At 36.1% G+C, this 23,098-nt stretch overlaps 1 protein-coding gene across 8 annotated transcripts in view; it reads left to right on the top strand.

Annotated features, from left to right (window-relative positions):
- Positions 1-3,743: 3,743 nt before the first annotated feature.
- The window catches only part of MIA3 (MIA SH3 domain ER export factor 3), a 31,852-nt gene continuing 12,497 nt past the window's right edge, over positions 3,744-23,098 (top strand). For 4 of the 8 annotated variants that reach the window (XM_026695708.2, XM_026695711.2, XM_087933878.1 and 1 more), the window contains exons 1-9: positions 3,744-3,915; positions 5,842-5,975; positions 10,000-10,086; positions 10,817-13,607; positions 15,228-15,515; positions 16,645-16,784; positions 21,045-21,176; positions 22,085-22,106; positions 22,915-23,003. In XM_026695708.2, coding sequence (XP_026551493.2) covers positions 3,771-3,915; positions 5,842-5,975; positions 10,000-10,086; positions 10,817-13,607; positions 15,228-15,515; positions 16,645-16,784; positions 21,045-21,176; positions 22,085-22,106; positions 22,915-23,003 — 3,828 coding nt within the window. In that variant the 5' untranslated portion in view covers positions 3,744-3,770. The remainder of the gene's footprint in view (positions 3,916-5,841; positions 5,976-9,999; positions 10,087-10,816; positions 13,608-15,227; positions 15,516-16,644; positions 16,785-21,044; positions 21,177-22,084; positions 22,107-22,914; positions 23,004-23,098) is intronic. The other 4 variants (XM_026695710.2, XM_026695713.2, XM_087933879.1 and 1 more) reach the window with 1 other exon arrangement.

The raw sequence follows: 23,098 nt of genomic DNA on the forward strand, positions 1-23,098 counted from the left end.
TTGGAACCTAGATAAATTGAAGAAAGAGCAAGGTTGACAAATAGTTATTTTCCCGGGCTTTCTTCTTAGGTTGTCTTTCACTGCTGTGCAGTCCTGTCTTATTTTATTTTATGGACTGTAGTTGTGTAATATTGCTTTAAAATATTTACATCTAGGTTAATATAAGTGCACCATATTTCAGAGTCATTTCCAGAAATGCTTATTGGAGAGGGCCCTTTTTAGAAGATTGAGCCTAGTGAAGCAGGTCAGGACATCACCCAAGAATCCCAGGGATAAAGACTAGGAATATTTTGAAAGGCAATGTCTGTAGAGATTTTCGGTCATCCAGGTCATGGTTATTCTGTTTGTGCTTTTTCAGGAGGCAACTGCACTTTATTTTTTCTTTGATAAACCTCCCAAGTGCTTCAGTGACCCTCTAAAAGGATGTAAATGACCAGCTGTCTGCAAGGAATATAAATCCTTCCATTCCCCACTGTCCTGTCAAGAGCTGAAGAATAATTATTGCCTTTATTGTCAGAGTACAATGTGTACAGTGAGATTGGCTGAGCCTCCCCTCGTGCACGCCCCACCAACACAACTCACAGGACAGAGGTTCCTAACCCAGTCCCAATCTTATACCATGTGACCTTGTTGCACAACACACCGGCCCCGCAGTCTATCATACTATATTGACATGAAGTTATTTTCCATTCACAAGTCTGACAGCCCACGGGTAGAAACTGTTCTTCAGCCTGTTGGTGTGGCTGACTGTGCTTCTATATCTCCTACCCAATGGTAGGAGAGTGAAGAAGTGCTGACCAGGGTGTGAGTCATCCCTGAGAATTTTCCTCACTCTTCTAAGGCAGCAAGCCCTAGCGATGTCATCTAGTAGTATCAGGAACAGCCTGCGATGTTTTGTGCTGTGCTCACCACCCCCTAATGTCTTTTTATCCACGGCTGTCAAGCCAGCATACCTCACCATAATGCAATATGGGAGGACGCTTTCTATTGTGGACCAGTAAAAGGAGGTCATCAGATGTTGTTCCACTTTATTCTTTCACAAGATCCTTTCTGGCTATCTGGGTTGTGTTGATTTTCCAGGTAAGAACTTGAAGTTTGGCTCAAGGCTCATGATTTAATTAGGGTGATTGCTGGAATCCTGATAGTAAACTAGTTTCAAGGAAGTCTTTATCCTTTTTAAATATACTGTCATACAGAGAGAATCTTTCCCTTCAGCTGTGATCATCTTTGAAAATCCACGTTCTCCAGTTTCTTTGGGACGAGTATATTAATTAGTCCTTTCTACAGGTATCTACCCATTCATATGTAGAGGCTAATCACTGTTCAGGAAGAAATTTCTTTCATCTATGGTTAAATGTTAATTGGCTCAGCATGTTAAGTGCTAATTTGCTGGTTTTTCTCTCAGACTATTCTAGCTTTACATACGCTTGGGGAAAAATGAGATTGTATGATTGCATATATTTCACACAGTGTGGTTTCCCCACTGCCTACAAACTGAATTTTATTTTATCATGATCCAAAACAATCCAGTGAGTTGTCATCTTAGTCCTTAATTCTTAGTCCTATGGCAAAATTTTAATCATTATCCACATTAAAAGTCATTCTAGTTTACAGCTGTATAGTAAGATGTATTCTTTGATAACTTGATGGACTATAAACAATAAAAGTGGCCATAGAGGAATTAAATGGATGCATGCCAAAGTTTGTTTGCCAAGGAACTTGTATGCCAGGGATTTTCCAATATACTTACAAAGTAAAATAAGATTTGGGACTCAGAACCAGAAACTTTGCAAATAATTCTTTGTCTAACCAAGAGCCAGCTATGATATAACTGGATTCTAAAGCACCCCAGAGACCTTATTATGTAACTTACTGACACTAACTGTGAATTAGTGTTCTGAATCATCATGTTTCCTCCTCTGTACTATTTATACAGATGAATGAAGAACATGATGTAGAGTAAATATTCCGCTTTGTATAGGACAAACAATAAAGTAAGTCAGCTGAAAGAAAATTACTTTTATACTGTATTTAGACATCACATTTAAGGAATGGAATAGTAGGCAATTTTCAGAATGTTTAGGGTAATATTGAGGATTCCAAAGAATAGCATGGAATAACAGCAACAAAAGTAAAACAATAAATGTGATGTTTTCATATATTTGCAGCATTGTCACAGTTAATAATTAAGATTATAGTAATTGCAGATAAAGAAATAGCAATGATGGGATGAATACAGTGGATAAGAAAGAGATAAGAAATACAGATAAGATACAGATAAGAAAATAGCAGTGATTGGACGAATACAGTGGATTGCACACAGTTATAAAGTGTGTGGTTGGCAGGAGGAACTCTGCCTTCTTAATACATTTCATTATTTTAAAGGACTCTTCACCAACCATCCAAAGATGAACACCATTACATTTTATAAGCTGCAGGCTCTCTGCTTCTTGCATGGGAGGACACAAAATCCGACAAACCTTGGCTTTCATTTATATTAGATCCTTGGATGAATGTATTTTCCTGTACAATAGTAATTTTTGTGTACTTTTGCATTCAACCATATCTTCGAGGTAACATCTTTCACCTGCTTAATCCTTTCAAGAAACTAATAAAAGATAGTAAGCCAGAGGAGAAGGCTTTATTTGTCTTGCTGCCTACTGTCTTGGACAATGTGTAGGAAAATTATTTTTCAGAAATTAAAAATATATTTCCCTCTTTTCCTTTAGTCTAAGTCAGTGTTTTTCAACCTTGCCAACTTTAAGGCATATGGACCTCAACTCCCAGAATTCAATCTAAATTATGTTTTACCACTTTTATCTGAAAAATGATTTCCCATTCCCTTTTCATTGGGGGGCGGGGGGAGATTCCTTGGATGTAAATTCCATCTGTTTTTAGACTGAGGGAAACAAGCAAATAAATCTAAATAAATTGTGGGAATCTGACTCATTACACAGCAGCTCAGTTAAATTAAGGCCCAACTCACAACTATTGACAAGTGAAAGATCATGAATCTGGTAGCACTTTTTCTGACTAAAACAATTGTGAGCTGCCGTTCGACTGAATAAAATGCATACAGGGGCTAAACTGATATAGGATTTGAAATGGTCTGGGGAAAAGAAATGGGAACACAAGTTGGCAGATAGTTGCATGTTACATGTGAGATACATAACTATATACATTTGTAATTGCAACATATTAAGCTCTACATCAGTCTAGCACCTTTAGGTAGCTGATGAAACTATCTGCAATTCACAAAAGCTTTTTAACAAAATTCCTTAGTCAGAAAAGCTACCAGACTTCCGATTTTGGGGAACTGTAACACAGCTCTCCTCCTATAAATGTGAAATTAAAGTCAATGAGAGAACTTTAATAATAGAAGATGAAAAAAATTGCTTGCAAGCCTCATCAGAGGAAGTCTCGCCTCATTTATATGGGATATATACAGTATGTATATATGTATATGGGTATCTAGCTAACTCAGATACCGATGATAATGGAATTCTGGGATGAAGAGTTGAATGTCTCTTAGCAAGCCAGGTGCAGCGTTTCTTCCTCTGGGCTTTTTTGGTGGGCGGCTGAGGATGTTCGGAGGGCGAAGTCAGGGCGTGGTGTGCCTCCATCCCCTCCGCCTTTGAGAGAGAGACCGAGTCGGCTCCAGCTTCTGCTGCTCCTCCTCTTCTCCATATCCTTCTCCCGAGCGGCTCTGCTGACGTGTCTGCTTTACTTCCCCCCACTCCACCAGTTCAGCAGCCCTCGTCAACTAAAACATGGCTGCGGCGCGGCGGCGTCTTTCCCGAGAGCTCCCGCTGTTCGCACTGCTGCTTTGTATTCCGGCGGCTCCCAGTCATGCCAGTCGAGACCCGGACCGCCGGTTCGCCGAATTCAAACGCTGCGCCGATCCCGAATGTAGCAGTAAGTGGAAGGGAAGACGGCATCCGCCGGGTCCCTGCGACTGCCGAGCCGCAGCCGATCTGAACCACAGGCTGGACCTGTGGCATCCTCAAGGCCACGTCAAGCAGCGCTGCGATGGGCTGCTTCCTTCCTCGTGGGCGCTGGGGAGGGAAGAGGGTGGGATGTAGCCTCTGCTTCCTTTCGTAGAACCGCCGTTTCTCTCCCAAGTTGGGGCGGCGGGGGAGCCGGGGAGGAGCGGGAGCGGCGGGCATCCTTCCTCTCGCCTTTTCTGCTTGAGAAGAGCGAGAGACGCCTTTTGCCGAGCATTCCTGGCTTTCCGGTGCTCCTTATTGGAGGCTATGATGAAAGTAATCGAGTCTTGTTTGGGTCGCTGTAAAACTTACCGCAGTTAGGGTGGGTTTTTTTTTTTTTGATAACTACAGGATTTATGGAGATTTTTTTTTTTAAATCGCTTGGAATTAAAATCTGAGCAACGTCTCTAGACAAGTTATCATCTGAGATACTGTGCTGTGACAGAAAAATATTTCTGTTACCCAAATGTTAGACTTTTGAGATTCCATTACTATTTTATTAATAGTATTTTTATGCCACTACTCTGGATGGTTCAGTGTGGCATTTCTGAGAAATAAAAATTAAAAGTGTTAAAACAATGACACAATATACAGTATATTTTACTAGTACTAACCTGCAGAGAAAAAGCGTAAGAGAAAATCCAAGTGCTTTTTTTTCCAGAGACAAGTTTTCATTTTCATTTTTAATTTTTAAACTGTGGAAACACAATGGTTACATGTGGAAGCAAGCAAGATGTTGAGAGGATGAAGACCACCATTAAGCAGGCCCTTCTCCAGAGGTCACTCTCTTGGCAGACTAAACCAGGAAATCAGCTCCATAGAAAGGTTATAACTATTACAGAAAGTGGTTATAATATCAGAATCTTGCAAGTCTAATTGTGCCTCATGCAATAAATTAGGAAGGCATCTGATTGAACTGTTTCCGAATGTTGTCTTGTTCTCTTGATTAAAAACATGTTTAGCTCCTTTTTTTGCCCAGTTCCTGTATATTTTCCTCAGGGATGTTTGCTTATATGACAGACCAATACTCCTGCAGGCAGATTTTTTTTTTCAGAAATGGAACCCTCAGCAGGGCTTCTTTCCCAGAATTAACAGAATATGCAGGTTCACTTTGAAGCCGATAGTCTTTGAGATAGCCATGCCTTGAACTGTGTAAGGCTTATAACTAGCATCCTGAATTGCACCAGGATGCTGATTGACAGCTAGCCAATTGTGTTAGTACTGCCCTACATTGACCTCAGGGCATGAATGTGCAATTTTTACATTGGATAGGGGTGTAAACTTCTAATATAACCTGTTTGCCTTAATGCTCCCCCGCCCAGCATTGCTTCAATGTATTGTATGTATATTTAAGAAATATAAATATTTTGTGCATTTTTTCTGCAAGTGATTTTAATGAGAAGCAATTTCAATATCTAATTCTCATTTCTGTGTTCGTTTTCCATATCTAGCATAAAATTACTAAAAGTAACAAGTACATAAAATATGTTCTTTGAAGATAAAAAATAAGTGGGTGGTTCTTTAATTGCACAGCTGAATCTGTTGTCAGATTATTCATTTGATCTGATGTTAACTGATAATGTATCTAATATTTCAAGTTCCTTTTAGTCTGGATGGAACTTAATTGTGAATTAAGTTGCAGCTGCAGTTCATTGACTTAAATAAGCATTTGTCATTAACTTCAGCAAATTATTGACTGGGTTTCATTGTGCTAGGAAATAATGAAAACATAATTTCACTACATTACTATAGTGCTTTTCATTCCTGGGCTACATGGCATTTTTTGGTGAACAAGATGGACAAATATGTCAGAGTTCTTTTACTGTCTCTTATTTTTGTGACTTTCTTTCAACAGTGTTAATGTGTCGAGGAAAAGCAGTAAAGGATTTTAAAGGTCCAGATTGTCGTTTTGTAAATTTTAAAGAAGGTGAATCGATATATGTTTATTATAAATTAATTGGAAGAACAAATGAGCTTTGGGCTGGAAGTGTAAGTTTTCTTTATGGTTTTACAAACATTTGAGAACCTGATATTTTAATCAATGTTTTAATTAGAATTTTACATGTGTTCACCAACTTTTTAAACAAAAGTTTCCTAAAATTGCTGAGAAATATTTGGAGAATCGTGACTAATTCAAGGCTTCGTTTGTTAGTATTGTAAGGACCCATTCTTTAATTTCTCTGCTTATTAAGGCATGATATGAATATTTCAAAATACTTGGCATGATACAAATTTGGAATTGGCTAAAGGATTTAGAAATAGCTTGGTTTGGGGATCCCACATGTTTTTTTTTCCCTTAGGACTTGTGAAAAATCAAGGATGATGATTGTTTCAAAGTATGACCTTGCTTCTGCTTTGAGTTGTAAATAAAAAGCAAGCCAGGAAGTCTTTTACCTATGAGTGGGTTGTAAACAAAATGGGATAGTATAATGATATGTGGGAATGACTTAGGGGGGTGGACAACCTGCCTACTGAACAGATAAGAGAGGGTATAGCCCACATGTCTACAATGGGCTATGAAACAGGTTCAGAAAGGACCCTCCCCCCACTCTATCCAAAATTCTCAAGTTGTAAAGGAGACAGCAGGAGATTTGTACTTTCAGACTTTAAAAATTCTGTTAATATAGCTTTACAATAAAGTAAAATTAGCTCCTCTGGTCATATTTCCTTTTTGGTCTACCTAGGAAAACTGAAATTAATCCTGCAAGTGTTGAAAATCTTCTGCTTCACAACCTGAGAACTTGAGGGAGGTGCCTTATGAGCCTCTTTCTTTGCCCATTATGCAGCCCTGGGCTATGGCCTCTCTTACATGACTGTTCCCTAGTCAGGATCTCTTTCCGCATTCTCCTGTCTCCCAAGGTCATTCTCACATACAGTTATATGCTTTAATATTTTGGCTTGTTCTGGTAACCACCATTTTAAAGGTGGTATCAAATGGTAAATTCTTTATATAGAGATATTTGACTGAAGAATATAATCACAGAGATAGATGTATGATTTATGTCTTGATTTCTGGAATGGATATGATTATCCAAACATAGCCTCTATGGCATTTCCTAAGTTAGATAACAGGTTAACAGTTTCCTTTTCCTTCACCCCTGCAGTTCAATGGTCTTGAATCTGAGGCTGCATGAGTAAAATTCTCTTTCAGGAAAATATCTCTAAACCCTCTGTGACCAAATATCAATTTATCTGAAAAAACATCTAATAGGAAAATGAAAATGCCATTGCCAGTTCATCCTATTTAAATAATTATATTTCTGTGAGATATTTAAAGTAATATTTGTAATAATAACATGGTCTGGTACAGCAAACTATATCAATGAGAGAGGAAAATTTGTAAATATCATCAGTCTGCAGTGACATTCAAGAACGTTATTAGCAAGTTTATTTTTAACGATTCAAGCATCTGTGCTTAATTTAAGTTGAAAAGGTTGATTATAGTAACATTTCAAATATTACTGAAATAAGCTTGAGAATGTAAGTGCATTAGCTGTAATGATATACTTCTTTTCCCCAACAATTTCTTAAATGCATTATCACCCATATCAAATGTTAAAGACTTTTGCAACTTACTCTGTGACTCATATAGATTACCTGAGTCCCACCTGTGGCATGCATGCCACCTGTTCAGAATAACTGTGTTATTGGACACCATTCTCTGTTGTAAACATAGTATAGTAATAGCCTAAGAGACATTTAAAACAATACTAGTTAAGACAAATTGCTATGGTATCTGGGGATTTTCCTCAGTATGCATAATTTTTAACTCGAATATGGTTGGTTTTGTTTGTTTCTGGATTAGCATGATAAGCTGTTAGGTTGGTGCTGGAATTTCTTTCAAAGATGCTACTTTAGTTCAAAGTGATTCATCATATATTAAGTGCTTTTTTTTACAAGTGAGGGTCAAAGGGATATTAGTAGGCTACTTTTTCTAATAAGTCACTTGTGAGTAGATCCTTAGGGGTGGCTACATTGCATGATGGGACTCACTGTATCTCTAAAAAATTATTTTCCCATGCAAAAGAAGTCATACTGTTCTGAATGCTATCTATATACTATTAAAATTCTTTTTTCTGTAACCTTTCACTGGGCAAAATGGGACATCGTAGAGCAACAGTTTTTGAATCAAGGTACTTCAGATTGACTAATTCACAGAATGCATCCAAAATCCAAGATCTGAGACTCCAGTGGAATTGAAATTTGGCAAATTTTGTAAAACATTTTATGACATAAAAATTATATAGCATTTTATGACATATGTCATCAAACATTTCCTGTGGTCGATTGTTGAGGTTTGATTCTTCCTAAAATAAAAGCTATTACCAGAAAAGGACAACGCTCAGGAAGCACCTTCTAACTACACATAGTAATAGTATCTGTAGACAAGTGTGTTTACTTTTAATGTGCTCTGCCAGGATCTAATTGCCAAGTTTATCTAATCTCAGTGGCAATTCTCCACTGTTAATATGGACTTCCTGATAATAGTTGTAATAATCTAGGGCAGTATTTCCTAACTTTAGCCATTTTAGACATTGAACTTAAAACTCCCAGAATTCCTGGGTCAGTATGCTGGCTAGGAAATTTTGGGAGTTGAAGTTCACATGTCCTAAATGGCCAAATTTGAAAACACTGACCTAGAGAATATTGTATGAATGCATTAGATAGCATAAACCTTTTATAAATTTATTGAGAAAAAAACCTCTTCTGTAGCTAAGAAATGAATTTAGCATCACAGATAGCACTTATGACTGGTTGCTTAGCAACCATTCAAAGTTACAATGGACCCCAAAAAGGGACTTTACAACCCAGATTTGAGGTTCAACATCTATATCCCCCATTGTCACATGACAGCATTTTGAGGGCTCAGCAACCCACATTTATGGTGTCTGCAGCACTCCACAATCACATGACCACAATTTGCTTCCAATTTCTGGAAGAACCTAACCCATAGCAAACAATGGGCTCACTTATTGACAGTTGACTTAATCCTTGACTTATTGAAGTCAAGGATTTACCTGTACAGATTTTGCTGTTCATGTGCTTGTTTTACTGGAATATGAGTTTTCCCTTTTCAAGTGGCAAGCATAACTCTAAAATAAATAGCGCATATCAACAAAGAGGGAGGAAATGCTTTTGCAGCAATGTTCACTTGACTCCAATTTATAACATTTGCAAAGCTTCTCCTATTTGGATTCCTTTCAACCTGTGGTTTTTTGAAGATGCAGACAAGCTGTTTGCCTCTTCCCCCTCCTGGCTGATCAAATTGACCAGGACACTGGTCTCATGGTTTAAGATATAATTAACACTTTATTATGTGTGCAGTGTCTCTCCTTTTGTAAAGTAGTTAAAAGATCATTATTAAAGATACTTTTCCCTAATTTCAGTTTGAAATATATCATTTTGGGCTAGCATAATCCAGAAGGCAGTGGCAATAATACTTTATTGATAATACTGTTAACTCTGAATGGAATGATATGGGACATACTAAAAGATCAGAGTGATAAATGTGTTATTTGAATACATTTGTCTCTTCAAATAAATACATAATAAGTTCTGTCTTTATAAATTCTGCATTTAAAATTTGAACATTTTAAAGACCTATGATTGTCAATTATGTTTTGCATAATATTTGGATGCATTTGGAACAATATCATTCCAATGGTAGCTTTCATTTAATTTTGTTTATAAAAATGGATCAAATTTTATTTTATTCTGTGGTTCTAATTTAAATAATTTTAAAATTATGAAATGAAATGAAATCACTGAAAAGGAATCTGGGTCCCCTAAGTGGGTATCGTGGTGCAGAATGGTTATTTTTAAACAATATTTAAACATTTTGTGGAAGAGTTGGTCTTACTTGCTGAACCTGTGGATTGGAGCCTACTTGATTAGAGCATGCAGAAGTATGGGCCATGGGCTATTAAGCACAGCTGGGTTTAAACAGGGGTAGAAATAGAGTCCCTATTATGTTTTCTTCTTAAACTGTTCTTTATTTTGTTTTTGTAAACAGGTTGGAAATGTATTTGGATATTTTCCCAAGGATCTACTTGAAATAAATCATATTTATACTCATGATGAGCTAGAATTACCAACAGATGTAAGTTATTTAAATGTGTGTTGTTTTTCAGCTACATGCTATAATAGAATTATATGCAGACAGTAGATTTAGAATGCAGAAAAGAAAGATTGATTGGAAAAATAGGAAACTGCTCATCAAGTGTTCATCTTTTTTTAGGCTAACCATTAACTAGGTGCAATTAGTTGTTTTCAAATATTGGGGGGAGAGTAAAGATAATTCTACTGATTTATTAAGCTTGCACAAAATGCGAGCTGTGATTCATCAGTCCTTTCTTTTTTTACTAGACATGTATGAAAATATATAGCAGATAACCTTTATTTTCCTGCCTGACTAGGAGCTAGAAAAGAAGGGTATTGTCAGGCTCCTACTATATCCGATTATCAGACTTTGTGATTTGTATTTATATTAAATGGTGTCATTGCCTGCTTCACTGTAATCCAGTGCAGTCCAGTTCCATTGTGACTATAGGATTGCAGCTGTAGGTGATAGATAGGTAAGTTGTGATATAGTCCAATTTAATATACCTTTGGTTCAGTGCAACCCAATAAAATACATAGTTACGAAATGCCAAATAGAATTGATGGGCTTTACTCATAGTTAAATATGAGAGGATTGTAGCCCACATCTTGTTTATGTTTTAAAGAGTTTGACTGCTAGTGTTATTACTTAGACACTAGAAACAATTCATGCAAATGTGTATTTTTAAAAAGTGCCGGTAGTTAAAATTGAGATTTTTTTTTCCTTTCAGGAAACAGATTTTGTTTGCTTTGGTGAAGGCAAAGATGATTTTGACAGTTATGATGTGAATAAACTTTTAAAACTATCAAAAAACATGGAAATGAAAAAAACAAAGTCTGAAACAATAAAAGAAGAAGTGATTGATTGGACAGTTTCTACTGATCCAGAGATTGATCATGGTTTTAAAGCAGACTTAAAAGGCAATGAGGACTATGGCGAACACAGCACTTTTCTCCATAAAAAGAATGAGAATGTAGAAGCAGCTCTTGATTCTAAGGGGGAGAGCCTTGGTGTAAGTCAGGAGGCAGACATTTCTCAGGGAGACGAAAATGCACATCATCCTTCAGAAGAAATGCTGCAGGAAACATTACAAGTGCCAAAACATGAAAGTGCCAAAAATCATAACAACTCTCAGGGTGAAACTGAACCATCAGATTATGTAGATAAAAATGATGCTGCTCATACACTTTTGCACCGCGAAGTATCGGAAGATTTGAAAACAACATTTGGCTCAACTGCAGATGCCTTTGTGTCTGATGATGAGACAACAAGCCTTGTTACATCACAGGATGATGACGATTTCAGGGAAGAACTGGACATTTATTCTTATGATATAGAGAAGCAACAAGAACCAGAGACACAATCAGAAAAAATTACTTCATTATCATTAGTACAAGAAGAAATCATATTATCAAAAAACCCAGAAGCCGAAAAGCTGTCACCTGATGAAGTATTTGAATCAGAAGCAAGCAGTGATAGTGAGCATGATAACGAGGATGAAGATGATGGTAATAATAATGGTGATAATACTGGGGAAGCTGCTGCAAAACTGCAGCATGAAACAAAAGATGATTCTGCACATTTGGGGGATAATTTTTTTGCAGATGTCAGTGAGGATGAAAGAATAGTTGATATAACTGATGATCAAACAGGAGAAGAAGGAGAAGAAGAAGCTTTATTTAGAAAACAGCAAAATACTGAGCATGTGTTAACCCATTCAGATACTTCAACTGAAGATGATCCTTTAATATCAGAACATGATTCTATTAAAGAACAGGTGCATGATGTAAATATCAGAGACCTTACAGGAGAAACAGATACAACTCAGTACAATGCAAATGAGAATGCAAAAAATGAAGAGCTGACAAGAGAAGAACTGCCAAGCACTTCTACAAGTACTTTGAGTTCATTTGCTCATGTGGAAGACCAGCAATCATCTATAAAAACAATAGAAGAAATATTAAGTCCACCTCTAGATATCAACGTTGATCCAGAAGGTCTTTCTCTAAATAAAATAATGAAAGATAGTGAAAGAGGGGAAGAAAAAAGTGAGGACAATAACTTGGAAAAAATGAGCAAAACAGATGAGAAAGATAGTCAGCAAGTGAACATAGTACTAGACTTGTCAGAGGACCTAATGAATAAGTCGCTAAGTGATTTGGATGATGGAAAAACAAAGTATGATGCAAAGGAACATAAAGAAGATTTTGAATTAACAAAGATTTTCAGTAGTAAAAAGCAATCAAATATCTCTGCCATGGGAAAAATTTCCACTGAAAAAAATATGAAAGTGCCTATTGAACAGCCTCAACAAGGAACTGCAATGCAGGATTTAAATAGTGAAAAGAATGATATTACCAGTACCAAGAAAACATTTGAGAAAAAAACTGTTCTAGAAAAATCTAAGACAGTTACCCAACATAGAAACCATACTCAACATAACATTGATTACATTGAAGATGATTATTTAAATACAGAAAAATCACTCACAGAATTCCTGCCTATAGACCTAGAAGATGAAGATGATGATTTCATTGAAGAAATAGAAAAGGAGTTACTACAAGATGAAAATGCTGAAAGTGCAAAATTATCTAAGGAGCAACGGATAGATGACCAGAGTTTCAAATTAGATACTGATATTCCAAGTCCTCAACTGCAAATGCCAAATAATGCTATTTTAAAAAGTGCTAATCCTGTTGACGAAATAGGAGAAGAAGCAATGACACTTGATCAGGCTAAGGAAGAAGTTGTGGGAGAAGAAATTAACGAGGCCAGTGATGAGGCAATACAACTAAATTATAATTCCCAGCAGAGTAAAATGAAGAGAAATGAAGACAATGAGGAGAAGATGAAGTTGACAATATTGTCTGAAATTAAAACATCTCCACATGATAAAATAATGTCAAGCAATTTAAATACTTCTGAACCAGAAAACAGGGATTATGATTTCAGTCAAAGAAATGAAGACCTCTCTACAGATTTTTCAGAAAAAGTTCTTAAACTTCCACAAACCTCAGAAAACCACTTTCAGAACTTATATGAGGCCGGAGATACGATGGAAAACTCAAATGAACATAGAGAGCCAAAATACAGTGAGTCTGTGACCCAGCTCCTTATAATAAAAGAGTTTCTTGATGAAAAGCGTATTGCACGTTTAGAGAAGTATCTTGGACAACAGCATCTTTTCAAAATAGAGCATTTGTTTCATGACATGGAATTAGAGTTGATGCTTGCTCAGAAACATAGTTATAATCAAGAGGACACTGAAAAAGCTTTGGATCAGATCCTTGAATCTTCAGAATCTAATATTCTGGACATTGTGAGCAAAATTTTAGATGCCAGGGAGTTGGAAAATAAAGAGGAGATTAAAGAAACAGATTTGTTTGATGAAGAAGCTGCTTTAATGGATGATATTCAAGAGCTAATGTATTCATTAAGGCAAAAATACTCTCCAGTTAGTGAGAGTGTTCCACTTGCATCCCTTCCAAAACCAAAGATGGACTTCCTCGATCCAAATAAAGGTAAGACTTAAGGTTGCACTTCTATACCACTTACTTGGAAATAAACTCCTTTCCCTTTATATCCTATTTTAATATATTTTGGAATGTGCTTTATGATTTGGTGAAAAAGCTGAAAAAAAGACAGATTCCCTTGTGATATAAGCAAATTTGATAGTAATCTCCGAATAAATGCTAACTATTTCTAGATCCCTTGATTAGACTAAATGTTAAGGATAGATTTTAATAAAGTTATTGGGTTTCACATCTGATTAAATTACTTGACAATGGTAGGACAATTCAATTTGTTGCAGATTTAAAAAAAAACAGAAAATTAGCTCATTGTAAAAAAAAATTATAGTTTTTTTTTTTTTTAGACTTGCTGAAAATATCTTTATTTCAGTGCAAATTCTAGTAACATAAACAGATGCTTTCCGTTATTATATTTTTGGGTGACAGTCTGTTTTCACACCTGAAGGAAGGAGACATATTTTGCTACTCAAATTAATAAATTTGCTCAGGTGAAACTATTTTTAAACATATGGAATATCTATATTTAAGGATAGCTCTGTAATTGTTTACATGTTGGGTAATATCCCAACATAATCATTCTTGGAATTTCAATTAATGGAACGCATTAATCCCAATTATTTCATTAGGGCTACCAGGACTGCTGCTAGCATAAAAGGTGCCATTGTGCAGAATTCCGCTAAACTCCCCATCTTTTTAAAAAAAATACGCAAAATGTCTTAAATATTGCACTTGCTTCCAGCTCCATGCATATGCAGTTGCCTGCTGGTCCCCTTCCTCATGCGGCAACCTTGTGCGGTGCAGTTTGCACCTGGACTGCAATGGCCCTGAGGGCTACTTTAAGCTTATGTAAGTTGGAGGATCTATTCTATACTTTTACACAGGGAACAACACTCCTAGCAATAAATTGTGCATTGCTCTAGAACTCAGTATTATATTTTCCTAAAAATGAATGTGCAAGCAAATGTCCAGCAACTGACATTTGTACAGTAGACTATTATAATTGGAATCTGCTTTACTAAGACAGTAAAATGAGGCTAGAAACTTGATCAACCCCAATATAAATGATACTGTATGTGTATCAATATATCTTGTATATTATATTATATTATTTTTAAATTCTTAATGTGTAACTGATAAAAATTTTGTACCAGTTCTGTTTGAGAATATTGAAAACAATAAGGTGGATAAATCCTGATAAAAGATTATAAATCCTGAAACATTATATTGTGACACTTATTTGTTTTATTTTGTTACCAAAATTTCAAAATTAATATTTTAGCAATCTGGAATATAACCTTATTAGAAAATATAAGAAATGTGTTATAGCTGAATAAGGTTTGGTCAATGCCTGCTTAAAAGACTACCTCGGAATTTGCTGCCACGAGATCTAAGCTGAAAAAAAGCAAGAGAAACAGAAAATGTAAACAATAAAAAGAACCCACATTTTTTGCAGGATTCTTGCAGGAAAAAAGCACTTTTAATATATGTGTATGTATTCTGCTTAATTTCAAATGCTAAGTTAGATATGACTAAAATAAATTTGCAAGCAAAATATATTTAAATAATCAGAATGCAAGAGGTAAATAAATTGTGAGAGCTTTTAACCAACAGGCAAATCTCTACTTATTATAGTTAATGAAAAACAAACAGAATATGACAGACATACTGTGGAAACCCCGATAAGGGGCATAGATCAAAAGTCTGTGCAGGACACAGAACAGACGTTTGAAAAAGAAGAAATTGTTCACGTGGATCAATCAAAAGAGGAAGAGAACATTTTGACAGAGACTGAAACGGTGGTTAATATGGGAAACAAGGATGTTCCTGAGGGTGACAGAAATTTGCCAAATGTGGATGTTGTCTTTGGATCAGTTGATTCAGAAAAAGATTTCACTACAGGTAACTTTCAGGATAGTTTGTTTCTTTATTCAAAAATAGAATATAAAAATAGCTGCAAGATTATAATTCAGGAAACAACTGTTTTTAGTTATATTCATTACTAGAGAGATATCCTCTTCTGCGTGTACATTTTTAAAGAGACAGATGCTTAGAGGGATAAAAGTTGCTATTATGACTCAGGTTATATCAAAGCCATAGAGCTGTTTATTTTTGGTTTAGCAGATCACGAGAACCTAGTGGTCAGTGTAATTTATGAGCCATGTGTTATGGCTTAGGATATGGTACAAAGCTAAGGATCTAATAACTATAGTATAGTCATATCATAATTACATAAACAATAGCTAGGGACAAGTACAAACTCAGCAGTGGAATCAAAGCACTGTTTTCTCTAAATAGTTCTAGGTGTCTATTGTACTTGCCTCATGATAGTGGAACAAGAAACATTTATTTCCAAGTTAATTGACTATGTGCCATCAACTTGTGGTCAACTCATAGCAACCATACAGTTAGATTTTTTTTCCATGACAATGTCTCCCTGATCTGGTCTTCCAGTGCAGCGATGACAGCATTGTTGCTGGTCATCCACTTCTCTTTCCTTCCAGTTTTCCCAGTATCAAAGCCTGTTCTATAGCTTGTCTTTCTATAATGTATCCAAAATAAGATAATTTGATCCTAGTATTTCAACAATATAAATTTAGATACAATTCTAGTTAAAAGTTGATTTAATTTGAGTCACTCAAGTCTATTCTTAAAACAGTTCAATGAGAGAGATGGACAATCATTTTCTTCTGATCTTAGTAAATTACAATTTCTAGAATTCCTCACCATCCATTCTGATTAAACTGTAAAACTGAAATGTACAGTTCAGAATATAATTAAAACAGAAGCTATGTGAGCTTCAAAATATAAACAGTGAAAATACATCTTCAAAAGTTGTAACCTATTTTTTATGTTTTATGTATCTGATGAACTAAAGTTATTTTATGAAAACATTTATAAACCAGAATGTTTTGGTTGGCTTCTACATGCTAACATGATTACTATTATAAGTTGTGTTGCGATGCTCCAAAACCATAGCTTGATGAAAACAATTTAATTAAAAGGTTCAAAATCTTTGTTTTAATCTAAGGTCAAATTAATGCTAAGGATGATGCAATGCAAGAAGATAGTAATCTATCGGAAGGAAATTCTGCTGTTCCATACATTCGTTCTATTGTTGATGATGCAGTCCTGTCAGCCAAAAAAAATATGCAACCCATCACAAAAATTGTAAGTAATCTTATTTGACATATAATAGCTTTAAAAGCCAAAATTTCCCACATGCTTTAATAGAATTAGTTTCCATGGTTAAGACATCAGGCTAAAAACCAGGGGACTCTTGAATTCTATTCCCACCTTAGGCACAAAGCCAGCTGGGTGATTCTTGGGCCAGTCATTTTCCCTAAGCCCTACAGGAAGGATGCAATGGCAAAACATTTCTGAAAAACCTTGGTAAGAAAACTTATGGAACTTATCTAGTCTCTAAGAATCATATAAGATTGAACAAAAGGAAAAAAAAAACCTATATCTGGTCATCTTCCTCCATTTCCTTCCAGCTTTTCTAGCATCAGAGCCTTTTCTAGAAAGTATTGTAAAATTAAAATGCACACAGTATTTGCAGCCTAATCTGTAGTCTGCACTGTTCAATTATCAGTGCCACTTCAATCTTCTGTTGAAGAAAATTATAAACACGTAAGGAGAAAATGCAACGTATAGTGGGGTATTTTTTTAGTTTTAAAATATAGTAGGAAAATAGCTATTTATCTAACACAGGGGTTCCCAACCTGGGGTGCTCGCACCCCCTGGGGTTGCGAGACGATATTCCAGAGGATGCAAGAAAAGTCCAGGTAAATAATAGGATATTGGCTATATGTTGGAATTTTTATTTATTATGCAATGGATTAACTTTGTTTTCATTTTAGAGTTAAGTATTGTTATTTAGTGGCCGTCACATACATAGCTGAAAAGATTCAATCCTACCATATATTTAACGCGTTCAGTAGTTCCTAAAGTCTAAATTTCAGGGGGTGCGAGGTTCGAGTGAAATTTCTTTAGGGGTGCGGGGCGAAAAAAAGGTTGGGAACCACTGATCTAACACAACTTGATATTTTCTTTAAAATTCAGTTTTGGAGCTTGCTTTTGTTGGTTTTTTTCTTTGGGTTTTTAAGCATGTATTTGAAAACATCCATGTAGTTTTGCCTTCTTACATTAAGGTCAATAGATCTGAGCTCAGAATACAGGTAGTCCTTGAGTTATGACCACAATTGAGCCCAAAATTTATGTTGTTAAATGAAACATCTATCCAATGAGTTTTCCCCATCTTATGACTTTTCTTGCCACAGTTGTTAAGCGAACCACTGCATTTGTTAAGTTAGTTAACATGGTTAAGTGAATCTGGCTTCCCCATGGACTTTGCTTATAAGTTCACACAAGCTGATCAAATGACTCCAGGGCACTGCAACCCTCGTAAATAATTTGGAGACAATAACTTGGTCCTCAACATCAATAAGACCAAAGAGTTTATAGTGGATTATAGAAGGAACAGATCAAACATGCTTAATTGATAAACCTTGCTTATCAATGGAGACCGAGTGGAGCAAGAGGCCAGTTTTAAGTTTCCTAAAAGAGGACCTGACCTGGAGTGCTCACATTGCAGTGCTGGTCAAAAGGGCCCAGCAGAAATTATACTACCTGAGACTTCTCAGAAAACAACAACTGAATGAAAAACTGCTGGTGACCACTGCACCATAGAGAGCATTTTAACTTACTGCACCTCTGTATGGTTTGCCAATTGCAGTGGCAGATAGGAAAGCACTCCAGAGGGTTAACATCATTGCCCAGAAGATCATTGGTTGCCCTCTCCCCTCTTTGGAAAAGCTTTATAGCTCCCACTGCCTTAAGAAAGTTCAAAACATTCTCAAAGATCCATCTCATCCTGGGCACCCTTTTTTGAATTATTACCATCTGGCAGGTGGTACAGAATAATAAAAACAAGGACAATTAGGCTGAAAAACAGCTTCTATCCCAGGGCAGTAGCTCTTTTGAATTCTGCTGTACAGTGCAGTGTTGGTGTGGTGTCGGAGGTTTCCGGGTCAATGTGTAAAGGGTGAAGGGTGTGTGCTTGTGTTTATTTTCATGGTCATGGTCATGATGTGCACTGAAGATGGTGTTTGATTTCGCTGTATGAGGTGCAATGACAATAAAACTAAACTAAATATGAACCACTTGCCAAGCATCCAAATTTTGGTCATGTGACCATGGGGAGGCTGCAAGGGTTGTTAAGTATGAAAAAGGTCATAAATCACTCTTTTCAGTGCCGGTTTAACTTTGAACAGTCACTAAAAACCTGTTGTAAATCGAGGACTACCTGTAGTAAATCGAGGACTACCCAGAGATTATCTGGAACCTGGAATCTGCATTATACATTCCATTTCCTTATTTTCCTTGCTACGGTAAAAAGGAAAATACGTGGTTTTCAGGACCCCAAAAGAGTCTATGTAATGTGTGTGTATACACACACGTATATATTATACATGTATATATGTATATATAATATACATATATGGCTCCCTTCCTAATAAGAGAGATCCTCTCTGTAATCGCGGCTTACCCCCGCAAAAACACCCCACCTCCGCCCACCTTCCAAACTCTGTAGCAAAAGCTAGTTTAACGAGCGAGTTTAAGCGCTTCTTCCTGCACCTGTCTTCCGGTCAGAAGCCGGCACAGCTTCTCCGCTTCCGGAACCTACAACCGTGATTTGCAGGCACGAGCCGATGACGACGAGGGGTCGCGGTGGGGTCACGCTGAGGTGACGTGTCCCTGTGGAAACAGAAGCCGGGGAAGGGCGGGTGAGGAGGAGAGCGAGGGGGTTTGGTCGCGGGCCGGTTTCTCCATGGAATCCGTCGTCCCTTCCAGCAACAGCAGCGCCGCTCTGCTGCAGGGGCCGCTCTCCCGGGGCTATGCTTCCTTCAGGGACCGTCTTTTGTGGGTGAGGAAAGGAAGTGGGAGGGCTCGAAAGGGATCAGAGGGGTCTTTGCTCTGGAAAGGAGGCGGAATCCCTGCCTGCCAAATATCGTCGGCTGCGGGCGGGGAAGGGGAGCGGGGCACGTATTGACAGGGCGGCGGGCCTGGTGAAGACAGCTGTTGTCACGGTCGTGGACTGAAAAAGCCGCTCTTTTGGCAAAGAAATAAGCGAAAGTCGAATCGGGCTGCAAGGAAAAGAGAGTGTTCTTGTCTTCGAGATAAATAGTAATTTTTTAAAAAAACTGCCAGAACAAATAGTAATTTTTTTTAAAAAAACTGCCAGAACAAAATGCTGGCTTCGTACTTTGATAGATTGTGCCATCAAGTCGCTTTCCACTTCTAGCCACAACGCAGCCAGATGTCCTTCATACTTTAGGATTGGATTTGTGGCTCTAGTTGGCCCTGTGTAAATGGGAGAACTGCTAAGGAAATTGAGCAGAGGTGGGATTTGGTGGGGAGAGGAGTTTGTATCCTTACTGCCTCTCCCCCCCCAAAAAAAATACTATAGGGAATAAAAGTTGTTAATTACAATGATGGCAGACTAATGATTCATGTATGAGTTTGTTTCTGGGTTGATATTTTTAATTTCTCATGTTTGTGGAGCAATGCAAACTTGATATAATTGTAGGTTGACCTCTGGTAACAAAACTGTAAATGTGTAACCATATGGATTATAAAATGTTTGAAGTATACAGCATAGTAGCTGTCAGATTGCAACATTTTAAAGAATACATATATCCATCTGAAAGCATAAAATGCAAGCATGGGAAATTCAGGAGAAAATGCTTTAAATTAATTCCATTGGTGTTTTTTAAAATAATTATATGTTAGGTATAGTGCTAACATTACTTAAATTTTGTTTGGCTGAAACAGTATCTTAAATTTTTGTTTTAGTCTTAAAACAGTAAATTAATCACCTGAGGTACCTTTTAGTAGCATCATATGGAGCAAAAGGAAAATATTACAACAAATCTTTTTTTCCCCCAGGATTATGAATAAGGGAAATAAGCTAAAATGGGCTATGCTAAAAAAACCTATTTGCTAGACTATGTGCACATTTTTAAAAGTTAATGTATTATATAAAAAGATGAAACAGCACATTCAAAATCTATGAAGTGTTGGATTCAAGAATAGTACACTAAAATGTAATTGGCCTTAAGTTGTTACATTAGCTTCTGGTCTTCTGTTTATAATTAGAATAAAAATAAAGAATGTAAACTAGAATTTTTCAAAACAAACAGTAGGAGAAATTGAATTTCTTGTTGAAACCTGTGACGTTATTCATCAGAGCTTTGTGAATACTGTACACTTGACTTGGTTTTATGGCTTTTGGGCATAAGAACATAATGGAAAGTTATGAATTAATTTGAGTGAACCTTCTTAAATTAAATTTTCAGAGTTGTATCCTGCTATTTCTATATGTATATTTAAATTATTTTAAATGTAGAGACCTGTCTCTTTTTTTAGCTGGTTTCAACACTACCTGAAAACATGCAGCCCGGCCCGGATTTCCATGGATTTCCGTGGGAGCCCATTATTATCACTGCCTTTGCTGGAATTGCTACACTTGCTATTTTCTTCTGGAGAACCTGTCTATCTGTAAGTTAATTTTTAGAACTGCCTGTTTATAAGTAAAGTTAGTAAGCAAACCTGGTATACTAATAATTATATCAGATAATTAACTTCAGCAATAAATAATAAATCTCTGCATATCAATTGATGCTGTTTTATCATTAGATGTAGAAGATAACATATATTCAAAATGTTCTGTTAGTAAAAAAAGACTTGGCAGGTCATCTTTTTTATTCATCTGAAAAACGTGTTGATAACATTTGTCTGCCAGCTTTCCTGTTGTTGCTTTTATATTTAAGTTTGAAATAGTAATTAGAAAAGCCTATTATTTAATTCATTAATTTTTGATAATTTGGGCATTGGTCTGAATTTTCAGGATAAACTGTGATTTGTGTGAGTGTATTATCTGTGGAAACCAATTGTAAGGAAGAGAACAATAACACTGAGATTTGTAAAACCATAACAGTAAATCATGGCTTTTTATAAGACATACTGATGCGAAAGAGGATATCAGTATTCATGCTGCTATTGATAAAGTGCTCAGCTTGAAATTACAATGTAGACAGTGACAAAACGACTTGATAGACAACTAAACTTTAACTTGAGAGAGCAAGATTTGGGCCAATCATTTAATCTTTCTCTTGTTTATGATATCATTTGGATAGTTCTCTAATTAAGCTTTGAAATTATGTGTGTATGTAAAAAATTGTTGACTAAATTGTTCCTATATAAGAATTGAATACCAAACCTGTAGCTTGATTTTCCAGTAAGATACTGAACCTGAAATTTTAATTGGAATCAGCTTAGATGTGTTATGTCACTTGATACTTGCATTGGAAGCAGTGTTTTTGGTCAGCACTTGATTTTTATTGTTGAAATTGTATTAATAAAATGGCTATTTTTATAACATTCTGTATTTTTTTTATTCTTTATAGGTTAAGAGTAGAATGTATCAAGGTAAAAAAAATTGCCCTTTAAAAAATGTAGTGTGGTTTATTTTTGGGGGGGGGTGTTACTTGCTTAATATAAGTATGTGCTCTTATATGTAATAGAATATGCTGTATTATCATGTGTACTTAATGCTATTTAAGCATGTTGAACTTTCAGTGTTGTGGGTCAATAACAGAGAAGGTTTAGGATTTCAAAACATCTTAACTCTTTCTCAATTCTCTATTTCTCAAATAATACTGTCCTGTTTATTTGTATTATATTGGGTTTCTACGTTGTATTAATGTCACTTGGGGAAAATTCTTTTTTTTCTGTGTAGGTTTTTGGACAGCTGAGTTGAGAATAGGAGACTAAGAAACAATGTGATTTCAGCCTTTTGACTACTGAATGTTTATTATTTCCAAAATTCCATTTTTTCTCTCTGCCTCAGTCTTTCCAAATAAAATCCTAAATATCTCATCTTCACTAGATTTATCTATAATTTTGGCCAATTTGTTCTCACAATGAGAAGTACCTTCCTTTTGACTCTGAAAGAAAGCCATAACTGGAATGTTTATCAGTTTGAAACATTATTGTATTATTCTTTTGTAGAGTTTTCCCCCTTAGCCCACCAGCATTTTTCATCTAAAAATACTAATCAGATTTGTACATTTTAATTATATACTCCATAGTGTGAAATTACCTGTTATTTCCAGTGATGAAATTAGTGCTGTGGGAGAGGACTACACAGGAAATTAATGGGTCAGCTTTAGTGGTATAATAGCTAATACTCTAGTTCTGTAACAATCTGTTTTACATTTGTCCCTTTTTTTCTTAGTGACAGAAGCACAGCTAGCAGAAAAAATTAAGACTCTTCTGAAAGAAAAGACAGAAATATTAGAAAAGTTGTCAGAATATGAACAAAAGGTATATATGCATTCATATCTTTGAATTGTAACATGAGACAAATACATGGAATAAGTATAAGTGTCTTTCTGTGTGCATTATCATAATTTGTAATA

The sequence above is a fragment of the Pseudonaja textilis genome, chromosome 1, assembly GCF_049901715.1.
Source record: "Pseudonaja textilis isolate UNSWEBS1 chromosome 1, rPseTex1.2, whole genome shotgun sequence".
NCBI lineage: Eukaryota > Metazoa > Chordata > Lepidosauria > Squamata > Elapidae > Pseudonaja > Pseudonaja textilis.